At 56.6% G+C, this 21,665-nt stretch overlaps 1 protein-coding gene across 2 annotated transcripts in view; it reads right to left on the bottom strand.

Moving 5' to 3' along the window:
* Positions 1 to 21,665, bottom strand: part of DCLK1 (doublecortin like kinase 1) — a 211,403-nt gene that overhangs the window by 91,765 nt on the left and 97,973 nt on the right. For both annotated transcript variants that reach the window (XM_090257975.1, XM_090257976.1), the window contains exon 3: positions 19,066 to 19,165. In XM_090257975.1, the coding sequence (XP_090114101.1) occupies positions 19,066 to 19,165 (100 nt within the window). The remainder of the gene's footprint in view (positions 1 to 19,065; positions 19,166 to 21,665) is intronic.

Genomic DNA, 21,665 nt, shown 5'->3' with positions numbered 1-21,665 from the left:
AGGCTGCCGAATTCTGAGTTTCTGCTTTTGTTTTCTGTGAGTTCTTGCTCAAGAGAAAAACAGACAGGAGTTCTCTGAGGGCGAGGGTCCCAGCTCCCTCCTCACGGTTCCCCGCACCCCGCTCGGTCCCTGCCAACGGCACCATCTCATGGTCACCCCCCTACGAACAGGACGGTCAACTTGAGAGAGGGGAAGACATGAACGGCAGAGCCAAGGGCTGTGGAAACAGTTTTGTGAGGCAGTAAGTAGTGAAGAAATGGTTAAAAGAAACATTTATTGCGGCTGGATGCTTTGGAATCCATGCTAATTGCGCCCAAAATTTCCCACGAGGAAGTTCAGAGCTCCCTCCGGGGAACGAGAAAATGGTAACGTAAGTTAAGCCTGAGCACCACAGGGTCATATCAGGCATTTGCAGCAATGGAGTCGTTATGCCTGGGGACATGCCGCCATCTCACAGGCTGAAGAAACGGCAAGGTCTTTCTTCCTCCAAAGCCTCAGAATTCTGACAGCCGTCGGTCAACCACGAATGCCACCCAGAGGAGGTGACCCACGTAGTGAGGGCTGGAACATGGAGCTGTCCTTAAACCGCAGCATCCGTGACGTTATCAGACCCCAAGGCAACGCGTCCCTGATCAATCGTCTCTACTTTTGATTCCTGGGGTTGCCCATTCAAAGCTAAATCGATGGGGTGCCTTTCAACTGCCAAAGGACACCCAGGTCCCAGTTAGTAAAGTCATGCCTGCAGGGACCCCTCACGACGTTCCCAGAGCACCGGGGAGCAAACCCCTAAGAATCCCATGGGCTACAAACCCCGAAACATCCCAACACACACACACACACCCATAAACAACCTCAGCATCGGAACGCAGCACTCGCTCAGCTTTCTCCCAGCTCAGGAGCTGAGGCGCGTTGGAAGGGCTCCCGCCCCTGCTCCCCAGCCCGAGACGAACAGGAACAGAGGAGACCACACACTCGTCACTGCAGGAGCGCCTCTGGCTCTCCAAGAGCCCCTCGCCTCTCGCCGCGCCCCCACCTCCTTGGCCTGAGCTCAGCTCTCTGCCCCGAGTCCCCGCCCAGCCCCGCTGTCCACAAGCAGCACAGAGCGCCATAAATTTTATTTATTTGCTTGTTTATTGTAAACGTTCTATTTATTTATTTTTAGAGAGAGGAGAAGGAAGAAGAAAGAGAGGGAGAGAAACTTCAGTGTGTGGTTGCCTCTCGTTCACCCCCAACTGGGGACCTGGCCCACAGCCCAGGCTGTGCCCTGACTGGGAATCGAACCGGCGACCCTTCGGCTCACAGGCCGGCACTCGGTCCACTGAGCCGCACCAGCCAGGGTCTGCACCGTAAATTTGAGTCTTCACCCTCCAGCCCTGCCCTCCTCTCGGCCTTCTCTCTCTTGCATCTCTTCTTCCGTTGCGTTTCCCCTCTTTCTCTCCCTGCCCCTACAGACCACAATATAAAATCAAGTTTTACCCGTGTCTGTGGATGATGGTGAAGACCCGTCCCTGCCTTTAAAACACTGACCACTGGACCACATGTAACTGAGGCCAGGGCCCTGGATGGGCAGGGTTTTGTTTGGTCTCCTCCATGTGGCAGCGCCCTGGGCCCGCGTGTCCTGCGGTCAGTGGGGTGTCAGAGAGGTGCTTCGTGCCCAATGCCCCGCCCCGTGGGCGCTTTCCAACAGCCTGGTGGCGGGGGGATGGGAACGGCCCCAGGGGTTAGACAGGTGGGTCAGGCCGGACCTCCGCTCAGCGCCCTCGTTCTTGAGCTCTGGCCGAGAAAGAATGCAGAGCCCAGACTCAAACTACAAGAGAGACTTTATTTAGAAAGTCACCGAGGTAAAGACGTGAGCCAGAGGTGAACGGGCTCAGGAAGCAAGTTCAGAGGCAGAGGAAGGGCCCGTGGAGCGGAGGAGAGAGAGAGGTAAAGGTGATGCACCTGCGGAGAGAGGGCGGGGCAGGGAGGCGCAGCTGTGCCCCAAGACGGGGTGTCCGCCGGGCCCTAAGGGCTTTTAAGTCTGAGGATCTTCGGGGAGGATCTCAGTAGAATATTCATCAGCTGCCCAGGTGTGTCCTTTCAGGGGCATGGCCTCCTCTGATTGGCCAGCGCCAGGGCAGGGGGAGGTCAGTCACTGCATCCGGTCCGGAGGCCAGCCCTGGCCTCGCTTCTGGTTTTGCTGCCTTTCTGGCCTGGAGCTGAAACCCTCCTACGTCAGCACCTCATTGTCCCGGGGCCTCAATGCTTACGGGCTACTCTCCAGCCCCTCATTCCTTCTCTAAGGGGATCTAACCTGCATGACCAGCAACATGCATGGGAGGAAAGGTCGCGGGAGGGTGTGAATGACGTGACCAGAGATATGGAAGGCTGGGGACCTATGCCGCACGACCAGATATATACTAGGGAAGGAAAGGCCACCCTGGGGGTGAGGTCCTCGTCTTCCCAGTTTAGCCCGTTGCTAGGCAACTGGGGCCTTCTGCGCTGGTGACCGTCTGTACCTGGCCCATCGCACCTGCTCTGCTCCTGTCTAACTGGCCCACCGCACACCCGTGCCGCCTCTGACCAGAACACAGGCAGGGATTCCCGAGGAGGAGAGCAAAGGGGAAAGCAAACCAAGCCTGGTTCCCACGCTTCCAATCAAACACACACCGGAAACAAGAAAGCGGACATTTATAACCGGGAGACGTCATTTGAGTCCCAGCTGCGTGACCCTCCACCTACACGTTTTAAGTACCCTAGTAATGTGGCGTTTTTGAAGTAATTATTTACCCAGAGAACACTTTCAGCAGAGCTTAGCCCCGCATTTCCCGTGGGAAGTCATGAGGTGTTCTCCGGCTGGTGGGAGACCGCGCAATGGGTCCAACACGCACTTCAGCTCTAGGGGTGTCCAGGGGTGAGGCGGGGTGGCCGGGGGGGAAAAAGCTGCAGCCTGCTGCTCATGCCCCTCATAGCCCGGCCGCCGGCACAAACAGAGACCACGCCAACCCTGCCTCGGCCTCTGTCCCCTCCTGGAGACACCTCACACCCAAACGCCGCGCTCATGGCTCACAGGCCTGCTAAGCCGTGACCATTTCCAGGGCCGAGAGAAAGACAGGGAGCCGAGCTCTGTCCTCACGTAACTCACACAGAACGCTCTCATGTTCCGTTCTAAACCGGCAGTGACTGGATTTGGAATAATTATCCTCCCCCACGAGATGCAGTCTGCCCCATCCGTTCTATGGGGAGCTGTGACACCAGCTGCAACCCAGGAGGTCCCGTGGGTGCAAACTTGAAGCGTGGGGGAGCAGCTGGGGGTGGAGGAGGGTCAGGCCCATGAGCCGGGAGAGAGCGTTCTGAGACGCAGCTGAGCAAGGAAGGCACACACAGCGAACTAAGTTCCAAGGCGGAATTCACACCTGGTTGCAGGGGTGACCTGCCCTGCGGGGGGGGTCTCTCGCCATAGCACAGGCAGGTGGGAGAATGAAACCGGCCCCGACTGGAAGGGCTTGCCCGCCAGGGCCCCCACGTACAGGCTCGTCCCGCCGCTCAGTGACCAGCACCGGGGACGGAGACGGAGCGGGGACCGAGATGGGCAGCCCCCCCGTGCCAGCCGTCAGCCTCCCACTGGCCTGGGGACCCCGACGCCGGGCCGGGCCACCCCACCTCTCAGGCGGCGGTGAGGCTCAAACAACTAACCTCACGAAAGCAAAGATGGCAAAGGCCGGTCACTAGGCGAGTTCTCCGGTTCATTAGTTGACTTATAGTTTGTTGGCGAAGCCAGAAAGACATTTTCCTTCCCAAGACTTTCAAAAACAAGTAAATAATTTGTTGCTGATTTAAGTTTTTTTTTCTTCCAAGTGCCTTTTCTTTCCAATCGTCGTCGGCAGCCGTCTGTCTCGAGAGACGATGGTGTAGCTTCTTAAGAGTCTATCTGCACCGCCGAGAATGGCTGTGCAGTCCGACTCGGGAGTGACACGGTATCTGTCTCCTCCCGTGTTGAATCGACATCTTGCGATGATGCTGGAGTGTCCTCTCCAGTGGAGCTGAAGCTACAGAGCCTGGGCAGGGTGATATGGAGGGTCTGCTGTTGCTTTCCAATCGAGAGCTGGATAATTCGCTGGTCTGGGTCTTATCAACACCCCTTCCCTTCGGGCGAGGAAGACTCTGGAGCCTCACAGTGTCCATGATGGCGCCTGGCACTGGCTCCGTGGTGCCCTCCGCACGTCTACACCTAAAGCCCCGGAGTCCGGCAGGTCCAAAGGTGTGTTTTTGTTTTTTTTTCCTGCAGGAGAGTTTCTGTGAATCTTCCCTGGAGCCAGAATGTTTAGACAGATGCGCGGGGCGCTGCTGGCTGAAAGGGGTGCCTGCCCTCATCGCCGTGGGCTCTGAGGCCCTTCCCGGAGCCCGGAGGCTCCCGAGTGCCTTTGGAAATCACTCTGCTCTGGCTCCCGCTTCTCCCTCTTCCCCCAGAAGACACTTGGCTTCCTGGCAGAGAAGACCGCTTCCCAGGTGAGGCGTGCGGGACTGGCATCAACTTGGCTCCTGCGATGAATTGTTGACCTGGCCTGACCTCACTCCACTGCTCTGTAAAATGGGGGTGCGCACAGCCCCACTCTCACCCCTGTGCCAGGCTTGGCACACACCTGGCAGGACAGATGACTCCTTAATCACTAGCAATTGTGCTCCCCTTCGAGCCCACCCGCCGGGCACCGCCAGATCCATGCTGGTAGACATGCCTGCCTTCTGTGCCATTGCCTCCTCCCAACCCCGCGACACTCCCCTCTGCTATCACGCACGGAGTACGCCGTCAAAAGCCAAAAGGGAGCAAATCATTTCAGAACCAAAGTTCCCCCGCTCTAACGGGCAACATCACAGACCAGTGACTGCCCGCAGACCGGCCCCCCTCCGGGCCTTCTTGGGAACCGACCGGTCCGAGGAGCGGCCGAGGAGACCACTGGCCTTCTGCCCAGGCGGCCCCATCCCGAGCACCCGGGGCCAAGCTGCCTCCGAAAACCACTAGAGAGGAGATCGTTAAGCAGGAGACGGAGCGTCACGAAACCCTTCGAACAGAGGCCTGCTGCTGGCTCCAGACCGATGACGAGCAATGAGACACTTAGCGGCAGCACGTTGGAAAGACCGCATTGAAGAGGCTGACGCTCGAACCACTTCCAGGCGCAGCTGGAGCACAGCCCCATCTATTAGGCAGCCCCGAGGAGCAGTCCAAGTAAAGGGAAACATCCTAAGGGCGTTTTAAAAGTAATGACATCAGTCAGCTTGATAGACTGCTCTTCTTGGGCTACCAAGTAGGTTGCGAAAAAGCCTTCCTCCACCGTAATGTGTTTTAAATGGCATATTTCCATTTCAATGCACTTTTTGATTAACAGTGCGTTCGTTTTCTCTTCAGGCCGAGAATTACGTTTGTTACTGTGTTGGGTAGCCCGGCACCACTCGGGTCTGTTTGCTGGAAGTTTGCGGAGGCCGGCTTGCGTCGTACCTGGCAGCGCACAACGCAGACAGATACTAGAGCAAACAGAACGACCCGTGAACCCCAAGCTATGCTGCCCAGTCTGCTAGCATCTCCCCCTGGTGCCCTCAGGGACTGCGTGCCTCCCCTGACCTTGCACTCTGCATGGAAAGCCAGGAAAGAGAGGCAGGCACCAGGGCCAGCTCTTGGCCAGAGGGGAGTAAACACCTGCCAATTTAATGTGAATGTCGGGGAGCCCCGGGACTCATAACGCACACAGCAGAGCGCCTCCCCAGCCCGGAACCTCTGGGTCCCCCGCTCTCAGCTGCCCCTGGCCCTGACGCCGCCCGACCCGAGTTCACAAAGCGCAGCAGCCGACCCCGGCAGCCTCGTCCGGCAAGTTGTGACAAAACGGTTCCTAAATTAGCGTCTCACAAACTCACTCACACACGGTATTGTTCAGGTGAACGTTAAGGGGTTCACCCTAACGATCTGCAACCTGTTCCTCTTTAACCAAGAGGGGAGGGTGTCTAAGCACCCAAGTAACCATCGTAGAATCGTGCGGTCACATCTGTTACGTGACAGCTCTTCAGCCACGTCATCCCTTCTCATGTCTCCACGTGACCAGAAGCCACGGGCTCAGGAAGGTCACATGGGGTCATGCAGGTGATAAGGGCAGGAAACGGACTGACCCGTGACCCCCCTCCCCAGAGCTGGTGCTCTCTGGGGGTGCACGCGGGCTGAGGCTGTTGCGCTGACCCTACACACCCGCAGTCTGGCCCCGAACCTCAGCTCCGACACCAGCCTGACGGTCAGCCCTGGGCAGCCACCTCGTGCCCCCTCCCCCGCCCCTCCCCACCCCCTCTGGGCTCTGGCCGCCTCACACGTGAAACGGAAGGATTGAACTAGAAACCCCCTGGGGTTCTTTCAACACCGACCGTTAGAAATCCGTTGCGCAAACGTAATCCAGTTCCCCGGTGATGTGTCGGAAATAAATGTTCGCGCAGCGAGATCTCAGGGCTCTCGACAAGCGGATGGAGGGGGTTTTGCGCTGACTCGTTTGCAGAGGGTTCCTGCCCAGGTCCTCCTCGATCAGCACAGCCCACCACGAGCCGGCTGTCCACAGTTATTAAAGCATTTCTATGACCTTACGCAGACGGCACACTTTTGAGACAGACGTGTCCCACGAGGGGGTCAGCCTGCCTCTCTGGAGGCGAGAGACAGTCGCTCTGTCCTCCTCTGCAAAGACGGTCTTTGATGAGTTCGTGTTTGTATTACTCTGCCTGTTCTCTCCTTAGCCCAAGGGGCTGGCGTTGCTATCGTTACAGAATTAGCAGGACGTGTCCCCAGCCCTTGACAGGGCTCATGGCGTAGGAGAGAAACGTGTCTGGCCCTGGCCGGGCGGCTCAGTTGGTTGGAGTGTCGTCCCGTACACCGAAAGGCTGTGAGTTCGATCCCCGGTCAGGGTGTTACGGGAGACAGCGGATCCATGTTTCTCTCGCTCTTCCTCTTTCTCTAAAAATTTTTAAAAAATCCTTGAGAGAGTCTTAAGAAGTAAATATGTCTGGTCTTCTTCCTCGGTTCTTGGGAGGGAGCGTCTAGAAGCTTCCAGTTCCCCACATGATAGGTGTATCCACATCACCCTGGGATGGCCCCTGGGATCGCCCGGAGCTTATGCTAACAAGATGACAATGTGAGCCCGGTCACGCCCGAGGGACCGACCGTGATCTGCAGGCGAGGCGTCACGCCGGCTCCGGGCAGGAGGGGCTGCGGCTGAGCCCGCCCGTGAGGCCAGGGGTCGGCGTCCCAGGCCTACGTGGTGAAGCGCCAGCAGCGCCTCTGTGTGCTGAGCCCAGGGAACTTCCTGGCCACAGAACACGCCATTGTGCCCACGTGTGACGTGTGCTGCCACCACGGGGAGAGGGCACAGGCGCTCGCCTCCGGCCCCCTCAGGCCAGGCCCTCGGTGCCTCTTTCTCCGATTGGGCTGGATTTGTACCCCTTAGAATAAAACTATAATCTCAAGAGTCACACTCCCTGAGTTCCGTGAACTGTTCTACCAAACTCTTGAACCTGGAGGGGGGACAGGGAACCCCTGGGTTTGTAGCCAGTGGGTCAGAGTGTGGGTGGCCTGAGGACCCCTGCACAGGGTGCTGGTGCCTGCGTTCGGGGTGGTCTTGCTGGGGACGGTGCTTTAGCCTGTGACGTCCATGCTCACACTGGGCGGTCCGTGTCAGGCGGCCGTGCGCCCCCGCAGCCCACCCCCTCCCAGAGCTCGGCCAGCGTGCGGCCGGCTCACACCTGCCTCGGCTCCCCGGACCAAACGCTCCCGCAGCCTGGACCTTCGTCCCTCCAGGATCGTCACCGCTGGCCCCATCCCCTCCTGAGAGTCTTTGCTCAGGTGTCACCTGCTCACTGATGTCTCCCCAACAACGCCACATCCAGCTGCCCCCCCCACACACCCTACCCCGTGGTCCGCTTCCTCTCTTCCCGTCCCCGCTTCCTCTCTCCTGTTCCCCGCTTCCTTCTTCGGACGTTTACCTTCCAATGCGCTGCCCTTGGCTCATGTCCTCGCTTATTAAAGCTCCTCCACTCCTCGGCGAGCAGGTTCACGGCACAAGCACTCTTCTCTGCCTAGTGCTCAGAACAGTGCCTGCCTCTTCGTAGAAATTCGCTCAGCATTAGTCAGAGTGAGTGTATGCACAGACACGCATGGACTATAGGACCAGGCTCCTGCCGTACAATAAACTGCGTTCACGTTAATTGCCCATAAACGTCTTACTCAGAACATTAGGTTATCCTGATTTTCATGAAACGCACTGCATGCGGTCACTTTTTATCTCCCTTGAGGAGGAAAGACAAAGTACCCACTTTCCACGGGTCTCTGATACAGCCCGGTGCAAACCAGCCCGCTGACTTCCAAAGGCACTAAGTCGGCACTAAGGTCAAGAGGCAAAGCTACGAAAGAGGAATTTTTGTTTCCTCCAGGGCTAATCAGCTCGGAAGCTGCAGGGGCGGCCGTCTCGGGCGCTGGCAGGGAGCTCCGCGGCCACGTCCGTGAGACGGCCCAGCTGTCGCGGTGGCGGGAAGCCCACGAGCGGACAGAAGGCAGTCGCTGGGTCAGCTGGGCCTGAGTGCCTTCATGACTGAACAAACGCAGAGCCGGACTTCGTCATTGGTGACACGATGCCAGGCCCCTGAGCCCTGGCAAAGGCCGGCCCTCCTCGGTCCCCGCCCCACGCTCACAGGGGTGGACCCGTCTGGTCCCATTGCACGCATGGCTCCCCAAAGCAGCTGCTTTTCGGCGGCTTTGTCCTGGCGATTTCATTAAGAGCCATGTGAACACAGAGAGACTCTTCTTCGCTCTGTGTTACGTCTCCATCCAAGAAGCGTGGGACTCATGACTTCACAGGGATTCTGCCCAGGGAAACGTGAAGGTAAGTCCCTCACACAATTGCTTTTTTTAGTCCTCATTTAAGGATATGCTTATCGATTTCAGAAAGATGAGAAGGGAGGGGAGAGAGAGAGAGAGAGACATCCATGAGAGAGAAACATTGATCGGCTGCCTTCCGTACACGCCCCGACCAGGGACTGAACCTGCACCCCAGGCACGTGCCCGACTGGGAACTGAACTGGCGACCCTTTGGTTTACAGAACGATGTCCCAACCAAATGAGCCACACCTCCTCTGCTTCAGCCTCAAGAACGCTGCACAGCATGGGGAATGAACCGGCGGATTTAAGACAGGAACGAGCCCTGCCTGCACGTGCCTGTGAGCCCACACAAAGACCGGAGTCCTGCCTGTCCCCTCCTGTACTCGTGAGGAGACATACAAAGGTTATCGTTGCTTTTCGCTTCTTTGTCTTTTCGCCTGAGAGCTTTACGGGCAGCTAAGCTACGGGTCTTTGGCCACACACGTGCCCAGCAGCGTAAGCGAGGTGGGGAGAGCCCGGGCCTGGAAATCGCTCAGACCCGATTTCAACTCCACCCTCGGCCCTTAGGTATCTGCAGGCAGGACTTGGCTGCTGAAGGTCCTTACGTGAGCAGAATTAATGGCTACAGTGAATGAGAGACTCTCTGGCACGAATACAACTAAAGGGCTGGGTGGAGATTCAAACAGGCAAATTCAAGAAACAGAGCCCAGCCTGATGTTCCACCAGAAAGCCCCAGCGCGTGCACCTGGCCGCGGCTACCCGCGAGCCCGCCTTGCTGGGCGGCCGCTTTAGGGACCCGCAATCAATCCTAGGCTGCATGGGAACAATTTGACGCTCCTATTAACTACGTTTATATTCTCTGTGCTACCCGAAACCCCCAAAGGGAACGGCATTCAGTTCTGGGTTTATTTAAGGAGGATATTGCTGACCATGAAGTATCCAGAGAAAGGGGGCCCGGAGAGCGGAGTAGTCTTAAGAGAAACAGTTGCAGGAACTCTGCCCAAGAAGCCTGGAAAAACAACTTCTGGGAAGTATCCAGCCTCAGGCATCTGCAGGCTGGACAGGCGGGGCGAGCTCTCTCTGCATCTGCTGCTGCCCGGCGGTCGCAGGCCCCTGGCTACACTCGGCGCTGTGACAGCAGCCTGAGGTGCGGGGACTGACACACACAGGACCAACCGCGAGCCCTGCAATTAAGTGAGAGGAGAGCAAGGGGCTGGGACGCCCTTCCCACCCCAGCTCCGCTGCCCGCTGGGGATGTGGCCTTGCGTGGTTTCTTAACTCCTCCTTCCTTGGCTTCTTTATGTGAAAAGCAACGCCACAGAGCTTCTCTGAGAATGACAAGACGTACATATTTATAAAAAGCAGAAGAGGGGACTCCTACGGGCCCACGAGGAGGACCAGAGGTCCCCATGCCCCACTGCTCCTAACGGGCCCTTGAGTCAGTCCAGGAGCTGCCTCTCCCCTCCACCCCTTCCCCGTTTTCCCCCTCAGTAAACCCGCTGCCTGCTCCCCCGTACCCCCCCCCCCAAAAGGAGGAGAAATCAGTACTTGATTGGAACCAGTAGATGGGGGAAGGCAGAACAAAGAAGGCAACTTTAGAATTCAACCTCCAAAGGCAACAGGGACACGAGTGGGTGGGGAAGGGGGGAAGGGGGACGCTCCGGGCTGATGGGACAGTGGGAGCAAAGACAGAACCACTGGAAATAGACGGCTTTGCGGGGACCGGCACACACTGCGGTGGCTCGGGCGTGGGGGAAGGATGAAGCGATGGCATCAGCAGGGAAGGCCCAGCAGAGCGGAGGTCTGGCCGCCCTGGCACGGCTCACCGGGGGGTGTCGGACAGGGCAGAGCCTGGCCCGGGGAACCGGGGAGCCTCGGTCTCCGCGCAGACCCGGAGCGGAGAGACAGCAAGGTCAACCGTCATTAGAACAGTCTAAGCCAGCGGTCGTGGCCTCAGATGTCGGCGGTGGCACTGAAAAGCGGGGACAACACGGAGCTCCGCGCCAGGTGGCCCCGGTGGCGGGGAGCACGCCGAGGCCGTGAGCTCACACCGGAAGCACAGAGGCCAGACGGAGCTGGCGGGAGGACAGCGCATTCAGCGGGGGGGTGCGCCGCATGTCGGGGGCAGTGGAGTTTCCACAGGACGTTCACAGCCGAAAGCTGGAACTTGGGTTCTGGAGCGCGAGAGAAGAGCCAGCGAGAGAGACGGAGAAGTGAGAGGAGGTGGGCCTGGGACTGAGTGTGCTGTCAGATGTAAACGCACTTGGCTTTGAACTCTGCCTTCAGCAGTAACTAGCTGTGTGGCCTTGGACAAATTATTTATCATCAAAGCCTTAATTTCCTTAATTGTAAAATTGGGAAAATTATACACACTTCAAAGGCTTCGCTTATTGCATACCATCTGGTTGCCATTTGTCACCGTCACTGTCTACCATCACCGTCATTGCTGAAGCCATTAAGGTAGATGAACTTGGCTAGGAGCAGGGTAATTAAGTAGAAAAAGGGGCTGAGGCAGGAATCTTAGGGAACAATTATTGAGGGGTGTGTGGCACAAGAACCAACGTGACAAAGGACCGGAACAGTCAAAGAGGCGGGCGAAAGCCCAGGACGGTGAAGCCCCACGAAGGACAATAGGGAGAGACGTTCACGGAGGGAACCACCAAAAACCTCAGATGCCACGAAGACGCTGAAGTGGAAGCAGGGAGAGGAGATGAGAACAGCTGCCGTTGTCGAGTGGAACCATTACACACGCAGTAGGTGCGGAAGGCAGTCACAAATGTCATAGGATTTCAGAAAGACACTTGACCCCGACTCCAAGGGGATATGAATCAGACACCAAAGTGCATTGTGAGACGGATCTCCTTCTCTACATTTCAGAGTAGACAGAAACAAAAGATCTCATGCCTGAGTCTTCCATCCCACCTCAAAGGTGTAAAAGGCTGAAGTTACTCGAGAGAAAGATTGGTAAGAAGGTTTTCTTTAGAGAAAGCTGTGCTGTGAACCCCCTTATTCCAAAAGAGGGGAGCTGCTTCCCCAGGTCAGCTGGCGCCTTCCGGGGAGATGTGTGGCTGCAGGTAACGAGGAGACGGTGTCCGCGTGTTTGACTTTCATCCGTGACTCTTTGGCTGCAGAATCAGGAGACTTGGCTGCACTGAGTGGCCCGTCGTTGGGGCAAAGGACATAGGAGTGTTTTGGTGGCTCTGATGGAGTAAGCTGGCCTGACCCTCATTTAAATTCTTCCCAAGACAATCATGTGAAGCCAACAGGGACAGCTTTTGAAAACAAGGACGGAGGGGAAACCTTCCAAAGCTGGAGGAGACTGAACCGATGGCATCAAAGAAGAAGAGCGGAAAGTTCCCATCGGGAGCCCCTGAAGAACCATGAAAAGGCCCCTAAGAAAAGTTGGCTTCCCACCACACCTGCTGGCCAGTGAGCCAGAAGCCACCTCACGCCAGCACAGTCAGGCAAAGACCTCCCCTCCCCGTCCTTGTCACCCACTCCACTGCGACTTGCCCTGATCCTGAAAGGGTCAAACCCGCAGGGAAGAGCTGAGTGAAAAGGAGAGCAGCATCAGCCCTACCTTTTTCCTTTGGAGAAGGGACTCGCTACCTCGAACCCCAGAGAGGTACGGAAAGAGAACTTCGATTCAGAACGACTGTTGGCTGAGACGAGACATTTTCGCTTAGAAGCTGAGATGGTGATCAGTAGCTACAAAAGTCCACAACACTTTTTACTGTCTTAGGAGGGAACAGGAGAGTCTTGAGATTGCCTAAGTATCCAGCAGCAAAAGAACTTCTGCCGCTACCCAAGTTTGAAAATGAAGTGGGAGGCAATTTTTTTACATGAAAGCAACTACATAACCCTTGTGTTTTCAATGTGCCATTGACCCGACGATATAAAAAGGGAGCCAGGCTGAGGAGGTGGAGGCCTCAGAGACAGTAACTTTTCAAATGCTGCCAGCAGAGACAGAAGGGACTTGTGTGTGATGAGGTCCTGGAGACGGCAGAAGGCTCTTTTAGGACAGGAGACACCCAGGCGTGGCCACACAGTGAAGAAAGCCCCAGCAAAGCCGGGATAAAACAGCCGGCCCACTAAGACGACAGGAAGGGAGGCCGATGACGCAAGCCCCCAAGCAGAGGGGAGACAAAATCAAGAACACTACTATGGCCTCAGGAAGGAAGAGACTCTTCCTTCTTTGGAAGGTGACAGAAAGAGCGGGGAAGATGAGGGACGAGGGACACTCTTGGCCAGAGGGGAAGGAATGGAGAAGAGTGTGTGGTGAAAGACTTCGGTCACGCTGACGTTCTCAGGGGAAGCTCCCCTTCTGTAATGACGGTGGTGGGTGGCATTCATCACTCCCGACAGAAGAATCAGGACCCCCGTGTACAAGCCAGAGAGAGGTCAGTTTGGGCTCAATATCAGAAAGAAGCTTGTTAAGAGCCAGCACTAGTGGACCACAGGATTGGCCTTGTCACAAAGTTGGAAGCGCCCAGGTGACCAGTTGTTGTCATGCTGTGCGGCGGGCTTGTGTGTCGGGAGGGAGGGTGACCGGATGGTCTCCAAGATTCTTCAAGCACGGGATTCATTCTTAACGTTATCTCTGTAGGGTCCACCCACAGCAGTGGTTCAGGTGTCCATGGGACCCAGAAGGGAGAGTAAAGAAGCGACTCCATGAGTTATACAACCTCCTGACGTGCAGAACCCTCTGTCTCTACAGCAAAGGAACAAGCTGGTGCCCGACTCAGACTGTCTCCAGTGTGCAATACCCCCCTGTCCACACAGCTCGGCAGTGGATTGACACAGGAAACAGCGCCGTGGCCCCGGGAAGTTCACATTTTTGCACGAGCTAAGATGGAACTGAGGTGCAGAAAGCCTCCAGAACCCCGCGGTTTTCCCAAGAGGCGGATGGGGACCCCCTAACAAGGGGGAAGCATGTCAGCCAGTGTGTCCTCTGTTTGAAACACAAAACAACCTCCCCAAACCCTCTATTCAAACATGACGCTGCATTCTGTAAATCAGTGCGCTCAGGACGGATCGTCCCAGCCTTTCTGTACAACAATAAATGTCACAGAAGCATGGCGATTAGTCAGTAGGCGAGCGCTAATGGTTTTTAAAAATAAGAGCTGTACCTTCCTAGAATTAACATCTGTTGGAACAACACAATTTTTCAGCATAAATTACCGCACCTCTCAAAGAGCTCTACCCACAGTTCCCATGTAAACCGGCCATGGAATCCTATGAAAAATTTAAACCTACAAAGGATTGTCAGTCTCTTGTGACCCATTAGTCATGCCATCACATTGTTTTTCCAAAGAGATAAAACACACAAGAGCAAGAATTCACGTTTTGTATTTGGGGTCAAAGGTCAGTACCTAAGATCCTTTGACATCTTGGTTTATTTACGTATTTTGTTTTTAACTTGTTAAAATTTTTACTTTCCAATTACAATTTTCATTCACTCTTATTCTGCATTAGTTTCAGGTGTACAGGATAGTGGCTAGACAATCGTATACTTTTTAAAGTGTCCCCCTGATATTTCTGGCACCCGCCTGGACCCACACATGGTTATCATAATGTCATTGTCCCCGTCCCCTCTGCTGGACTTCACATCCCTGTGGCTGTTCTGTAGCTGCCAGTCCCTGCTTCTCAGTCCTTCTCCCTCTCTCCCCAGCCTCCCGCCCCAAGTCCCGTCTCCTCTGGGAACCACCAGCCAGTTCTCTGTGCCTATGAGTGCGCTTCTATTTTATTTGTTCGTTTGTTCCGCTCTTTAGATGCCATACATACATGAGATCACATGGTCCTTGTCTCCCTCTGACTGACTTCTTCCACTTAGCATGATACTCTCCAGGGCCGTCCCTGCTGCCCTTTGACCTCTAAGACATCAGAAATGTTGAAGGTCACGTTTCAGGGACGTGTTCCCATCCACAGTCCCCTGTGGCCAGCTCGCCACCGGGCACATGGTCAGTCAGCTTAGCGTACCGAGTAAGTAAATGCCTGCGTGACAGAGTGAATCAAAAACCAGGGTGTGGGGAGGCCTGGTCTTCACCCGGCTTCTGCACACCTGCCCAGGGTCCCCGGTGACCAGAGCAGGGGGCCGTCACCAATGGTGGGACCCACGCCGACGTGGACGTAAGGGCCGGGACCCCCGAGAGTGGGAGCTGCAGAAGCCTGGCTGGCTCTGCATGCGGTTGGACCTAATCTCCCAGAGATTCCCTCCAGCTCAGGGTGCATCTCTCCCTGAACCCTTAACTCCCCCTTCCCTCCACCGCAGGCGTGAACACGCAGAGCCAGAAGAAGGCCATCGACAGCCACCTCTGGTTCTGCAGTGCAGACCCGGGTCACATCTGCCTCCCATTACGCTCTGCCGGCAAGGCCGCAGGCCGGGGCCCCACTGCAGCCCACGCGGAGGCCCGTTCCGGTGGGGGTGCCCCTCGCTGCCATCAGTCACGGAGTAATAAGGAACACAGTTCCAAACGTGCGTTGACATTTATTGTCTCATTTGGGGTCCATTACAAGCCAGGGAAAAAAAAGGTGTTTTACAGAAGAGGAAGCAGGCGTGGGCAGGAGAGACCACCCAGGGTGGGGCACGGAGCGTGGGCCAGGCCTGAGCCTGCTGCCCTTCACGGGGCCGCTCCTGCCACCCTGGCTTCTAACCCCATGTCCCCTACCCCCGGAGCTGGGGGTGCAGGGAGGGGGCGGGGCCAGGGTGGCCGGAGGCAGCTCCTGCCTCCCCTCACTCAGAACAGCAGTCCCTAGGGGGCGGCTGGGATGGGACATTCCTGGGGACATCGACCACGCAGAGCCTGGGACGCAGCACCACGGGGTCCATGAGGAAATGTCCTCCCTGGAACCACATGCCCGGGAAGAGCCCGTGCTCAGACGGGTTTGTGGTGCAGAGAGAAGCGGGACTTGGAGATAGGACACTGTGCACACACGTGCGCACAGGCACATGTACACGCGTGGACCTCAGAAGTCTTAGCGTGGTTTCAAACTTCCCTAACTTCAGAGAAATGAACGCTACAACCCTACAAGGACACCATGCCAGAGTTCAAGTCTTGCAGTCTCTTCTGTGCTTCCCCACGACACGCGCTGCGCTTCTATACCCGCTCTGCCACTTCCAGGTGACACCTTTAATCTCAGTTGTTTGCTTCAGCCAGCACTGGCCAGCCTCAGTCTGAGGGCCCGAGAGGTTGGTGATGTCTGGGGTGTCTGCGTTACATGAGCCCCGTCTCCCAGGGACCCTGCGGTGGCCTGTGGTCCCCTTCACGGGGCTCCTGGAGACACTGCAGTGCCGCTCGCGAAGCTCGGACCGCTGCCTTATTTCTAAATAAGAAGCTCCAGAGCATTACTTTCTGTTTGTACCAGGGCAACGCTAGCGCCTTAGAGACTCCCCGTCCTGGTAACACCCTGCGGCTCTTGTCCTGCCTGCTCCTGTACCGGCCTCCCCGCTGTGGCTTCGTCCACACGCATCAGCGTCATGAGGGGCCCCCGCTAACCCTGAACGGTCCAGACCCCAGCAGAGCCCGGGGCAGAGACGCAGCGAACACCGCCCCTCCCTTCAGAGACACCGCGGGGGCCTTCGAACAGAGATCTCCTCCCGCCCACCGGACACGGGCCAATAAATCAGTGCCTTCAGGACCCCCTCCCTGATGACGACGTTGCTAACACGGTTGCGTGTTGAGCTGGAAACAGGAAGGCCTCTTTCCTTCTCCGTGTGAAAACGGGGGGAAGCAAGGAGGTGCCTCCCCGTTTCTAATGTTGCCCTGGATCCCGCGGAGCTGCAGGGACCACGTGTCCCTAAAGGACCTCCCGTCGCTGGAGAGATCTAGCGGTCCCGGCGGCAATTAGGGGATGGCTTACTGCTAATCCCGAACACACTGGGAGGGGGTTAGCTCGGAAAAAGAAAATAGAAGCGCTGCCTCTCGGCCAAAGGCCGCTCCTCAGCACCCTTAAATCAAGCAGCCGGTGAGAGCGCTCGTTCTGAAGACGGCCGTCCCCGCAGCCGACACCCCGTTATGAAGCGACTATGGATCAAGCCCAAGGAAGCCTCCATGGCTCAGTGCGGCGACACCACGCTCCGGGCGCTGCTAGAAAGATCCCCATGCGAGGCCATCAGCGCTGGGAGACGCCATACCAGCAGCAGGGAAACAGCACGAGTCTACGTGCAAATTTAGTCACTGGGTTTAGTTCATCCCAGGAAATAAAATCTCAGTTTAGATTCCCCACCCCCTTTGCCCCCCAATCCACAGGTCTGTTGTAGGGGAGGGGAGGGCACTGTGACCCAGCAAAGAGACGTCCCATCAGGAAGCGGTCAGGGAGTGTTTGCTGGGGAAAGGACGGGAAATTCTCACCTTCTCACCAAAACACTGAGACGTGGGCCTGCAAAGGGCCAGACTGCCAGCCAAAAGACAGACAGACAGACAGACGGACACACAGATAGAGACCTGCGTACATTCTCTTTGGTGAAGAAGGACTCTAATGGGAAATCACAAGGGGTTTCCTGGGATTTTTCTGCGGTGTGTTCAGAAAGCCTGCCCTGCCCGCCCACCCATGAAGGGGAGTAGGAAAAGCCGCAGGGTCCCACGGTCGGGAGGGGGAGCCCAGCCCAGGCCCCACACAGCCGGGTCTCCCTGGGTGGGGCCTGGACAGAGATGGGGTCGTGGGGGCCGGGCCCACCCTGCTGACGTGACCTGAGCCATATTCCAGTTCTGGTTGGACAACCAGTTTCCTATAGCAAAGCAGCAAATGAAGCTTTCATTCCAGAACACGCCTGGCCGCCCGGGCCGTTCCGTCAGAAGCAGCTGTTTTCTGTACGTGGGGGGTCAACGCCAAACATTTATTTCAAGACCATGCCACCCACTCGTCTGCCTGACCCCCAGCAGCCCCCGTTCCACACACGGCAAAGCCGCCTGACCCTGAGGAAGGGCTGTGCGGGGGGAAACCCTCCCCGCGACTCAATATATGGGACATACTTGCGTAAATCTGTGCTCATCAGAGATAAAGACAGAACAGATTCAGAAAAATCTTGTTTAGAAGAAGTACCAAGGCACTTTTCCTGCTAAAAGTCTGAACCAAAATAACTTCAGTCTTTCAAATCACACACATGTACACACACACACACACACACACACACACATATCATACTTCTGTTGGGCATTTGATGTTTTCACAATAAAGAGGTGGTCTTTCTTATTCTTATCCCTCCCTGAACACTGAGTCATGTATAAATGATGAAATAATTGGAGTACATTTAAACGCATGTAACTGGTATGTACATATGTATATAATCTAGACACTCTATGTGAATATGGATTAGCATTGTTAGAACAGGAACATTACATGACATCATGTGCCCTCTCATGTCGGTATTCCAGCATACTCTTTCCCTTCCACTTGGCCAAAAGCTCACTAACATGTTTTCTTTGCATTTATCTAGGCAGCAAGTTCATTACCACTTCAAAAATCATTTCCAGCCAGCCAGGGTGTGAACTGTTAGTAATTAGGGAATATTCCCGCAATAAAATTAGAAGGAAGACTTCCATGGGACGTCCTCTTGCAAAGCCTTCCCCACCACGCTGTCACAGATGCTGAGATCACTCACAGTATCAGAAAGGACTAGGCCCGCGTCACCACCTTTGACACTGACGCCCTAAGATGTGTCCCCCTGTTTATCAACTGCCCCTCGTTCACTCCCCAGTTTTAACGGAAGGAAGCTCCGCTCCTCTGTCTGACCCCCCCCAGATGGCAATGCTCTCCAATTCTGAAGCATTTAAAAGAAAAGGGAATGAAAGGAGGCCACATAGAAGCAGAGCCGAGAAACACATCCAGTAACTGGATGATTACGCATCTCTCACGTATAAATTTGAAGAAAGATACACAATTAAAATGGCAGAAACCTACGCCATGGTGTTCTATGGAACATCAATTTGGTTATTAAACGGTTATAAATTAGCCATTGGTAATGGACCCTTCTCAATGATTTAACCTTTCCAATGATCATTTCATCTGTTTTCTATATTTAAAAAAAAAAAAAAAAATCAAAGAAATCCAAGCAACGGAGCAGCCGTGCCGGGCCAGGGTCTGAAACTGATTTGGTAGCTTTGGAGTTGACATCACCGTGGCCTGGCGCGGCTCCTTTTAGAAAGCTGCCTCGAATTTCCCCTGGTTTTGAACTTTTTTTTTTTCCTTACCACTTTCATCTAGCAAGAAATCATCCTGGTAACGGAACTTCTCTGGTCCACATGCAATAAAAATGTCATCATCACCAAAAAAGTCCTGAAGGCACATCACCTACAAGAGAAAAGCAAAGGGTCAGCGGAGCAGCAATTACACCGGCGTGGCAGCAGCCCCCCCCGCCCCCCGGCACACGTAGCCCCTTCCCGGCCCAGGCCGCGGCCCGCCCGCCTCTCCCGGGGACCCTCAAAGCCGGGGCTCCAGCATCTGTTCCCAGTAAGAAGCTTGTCAGAATGCGGGGGTGCGGGAGGACGGGGTGAGGCGAGGAGAGCCCATAACTGTCACGTTGACTACGTGATATACCCACAGGCTCGGCGGTGAGAGCCCTTTACTTTGATAACAGGGTGTGTGCGGGGCAGCACCGGGAAGCCGCGCCCCCACCCCCTCTGAGTGTAGAAAGGGTCCCTGGTGGCCACAGAAGTCAGCACGCGGCCGGAGCCACCGAGATGCTCTTCAGGGGCTGATGCGGTCAGAGGTGTGTGCTGCCTCCCACCTGGGTCACGGCAGAAGGAAAGTAGGCGCATCGTGGTAGGACCGTAAGGATAGCCTTTAAGCCCTTCCGCCTCCAGTTGGAACAAAACCAGAACCCTTCGTAACAGGAGTGTCAGGAAAAGTCCGTTACTGCCGGGATTCAGACACGCAGAGCGCCGTGGGCCCACCCTCAGGCTGTGCTCCATGTCCAATCACTCGTGGCTGCCCCACGTCTCACGGTCACGGGAAAGGAAAGGCTGCAAACAACCTTTCCATACTCAGTCGGCCTGCTATGCTGCGTGAAGAACTCTGAGGCTAAACGCCATTTTTCCAGTAAACGGGGTCCCCATGAATAATTGCAGGCCTATTGCTCTCTGTCTCGGGCTACGGGACACAAGGTGATATTCATTCGCCGTGTGTGTCACGCCACACAAGACACGGGGGTCCTGGCTGATTCTGACCTCGTTCAGTTCCCGATGAGCACACGGACCCAACCCCAAAGCCAGCGGGACGCGGCCTTCCTGACAGCACCTCCCCCGATGTCTGAGGCCCAGCGTCCCGCCTTCCTGGGGGTCTGAGGCTCCTGGCTCCCCCTCAGCTGTTCGCAGCCCCCCGTGCAGGGGCTCCCTGGGGCTCGCTCCTTGTCGGTTCTCGGGGGCACAGCCCCGCACCCCGCCACCACGTTGGCCGGGTCTTACCCTCCCGCCCGTGGACCCTGGCCCCCGCTCCCTGTCTCTCCCTCTGCCCCCGACCCCCATTCTCTCCGATGCACCCTCTTTAATCCCATCCGCCTACTCTTGCTTAGTTCACTTTCCGCTCTCTTACCGTGGCGCAGAACGCATCACTGCTGAAGGTCATTTTCGGACACACCGGGGTGCGTAAGACTTAGGCCTAGTCCCCCAAGCAACACCGTGGGGGTCCCAGAGAGTTTTCCCACTCAACCTCTCATTTCCAAATAATCCCGTGGCTGCGGTTGTAGGAAGGAAATTTCTGGGACAGGTCGATGATAAGCAGGAAGCAGGCGCGAGGCCCCACCATGGTCGTCAGTGCTCACTCTGTCTGCCAACGCTTGGCAGCACGGGGCACTGAGGAGGGACAGTCACTGCCAGGGAGGGGGCCCGGGCCTTCCAGGGCCGCGTCCGAAGCTACAGCCTCAGCCTTGGCGTTCGGAACCTCCTGTCTGTGTCACCCCCACCCCTTCCACCTTGATGCCGACCGTGACCCCGTTCGCCTTTACATGCGTGACACGGCGCCCCCGCCCGGCGGCCTGGGTCCGCACTGGGTCTGCAGGTGCCCGCTAGCACACGGCACGCGCAGACAGACCCGAGTCAGGCACTCTCTCCCGCGGGCAAAAATGGGAGCAGGGAACCCCGAGGGCAGCAGCGCCTGACGCGGGGCGGGCAGCAGCCGTGTGCAGACGGGCTTGGGAGTTACTGAGCCCGCCCAAGACACGCAGGTTTCTTCACGCCCGGCCTCAGAGCGCCTACTGCGCTCCTGCCCCTCACGGTGCCAACAAGGAGCACGCGCCGGCGTCCTCCCAGCCCTCTGTGACCGGCACGGCTCTCCTCACACTGCAGCCCCGGGAGAAGGACCCCGCAGCACCCAGAGGTGCTGTTCATTCCCTTTTCCCTCCTGCAAACGTTTGGGACGAGCCTGCTGCCTGCCGGGCTCCGCGCCGGACGCTCAGCGTCAGGTCTGCGACGGGTGAAAAGCACGGTTTTCCAAGGAAGCGGTCCCTCCATTCCAGGACGCCAGACCAGCCGCCGCAGCACGTGGGTGCAGGTCTGCAGCTACTGCCCGGGGGACAGATAACGACTACGGGACAAACGCAGGTTTACGGCAGCGAGGACGCGCACGGGGTGCGTTGTTGGTGTTAAAGGTTTAATTTATGTACAGAGAGCGAGGAGGAGGGAGGGAGGAAGAGGGAGAGAAACATCCGTGTGTGGCTGCCTCTCACGCGCCCCTGCCTGGGGACCTGGCCCGCAGCCCAGGCGTGTGCCCTGACTGGGAATCGAACCAGCGACCTTTTGGCTCTCAGATCAGCGCTCAGTCCGCTGAGCTGCACCAGCCAGGGCCATTATTACTT

This window comes from Furipterus horrens, unplaced genomic scaffold (genome assembly GCF_987537825.1).
Source record: "Furipterus horrens unplaced genomic scaffold, mFurHor1.1.pri manual_scaffold_12, whole genome shotgun sequence".
NCBI classification, from domain to species: Eukaryota; Metazoa; Chordata; class Mammalia; order Chiroptera; family Furipteridae; genus Furipterus; species Furipterus horrens.
Note: the sequence above shows the minus strand (reverse complement) of the source record. Positions and strands in the feature narration are given on the sequence as shown.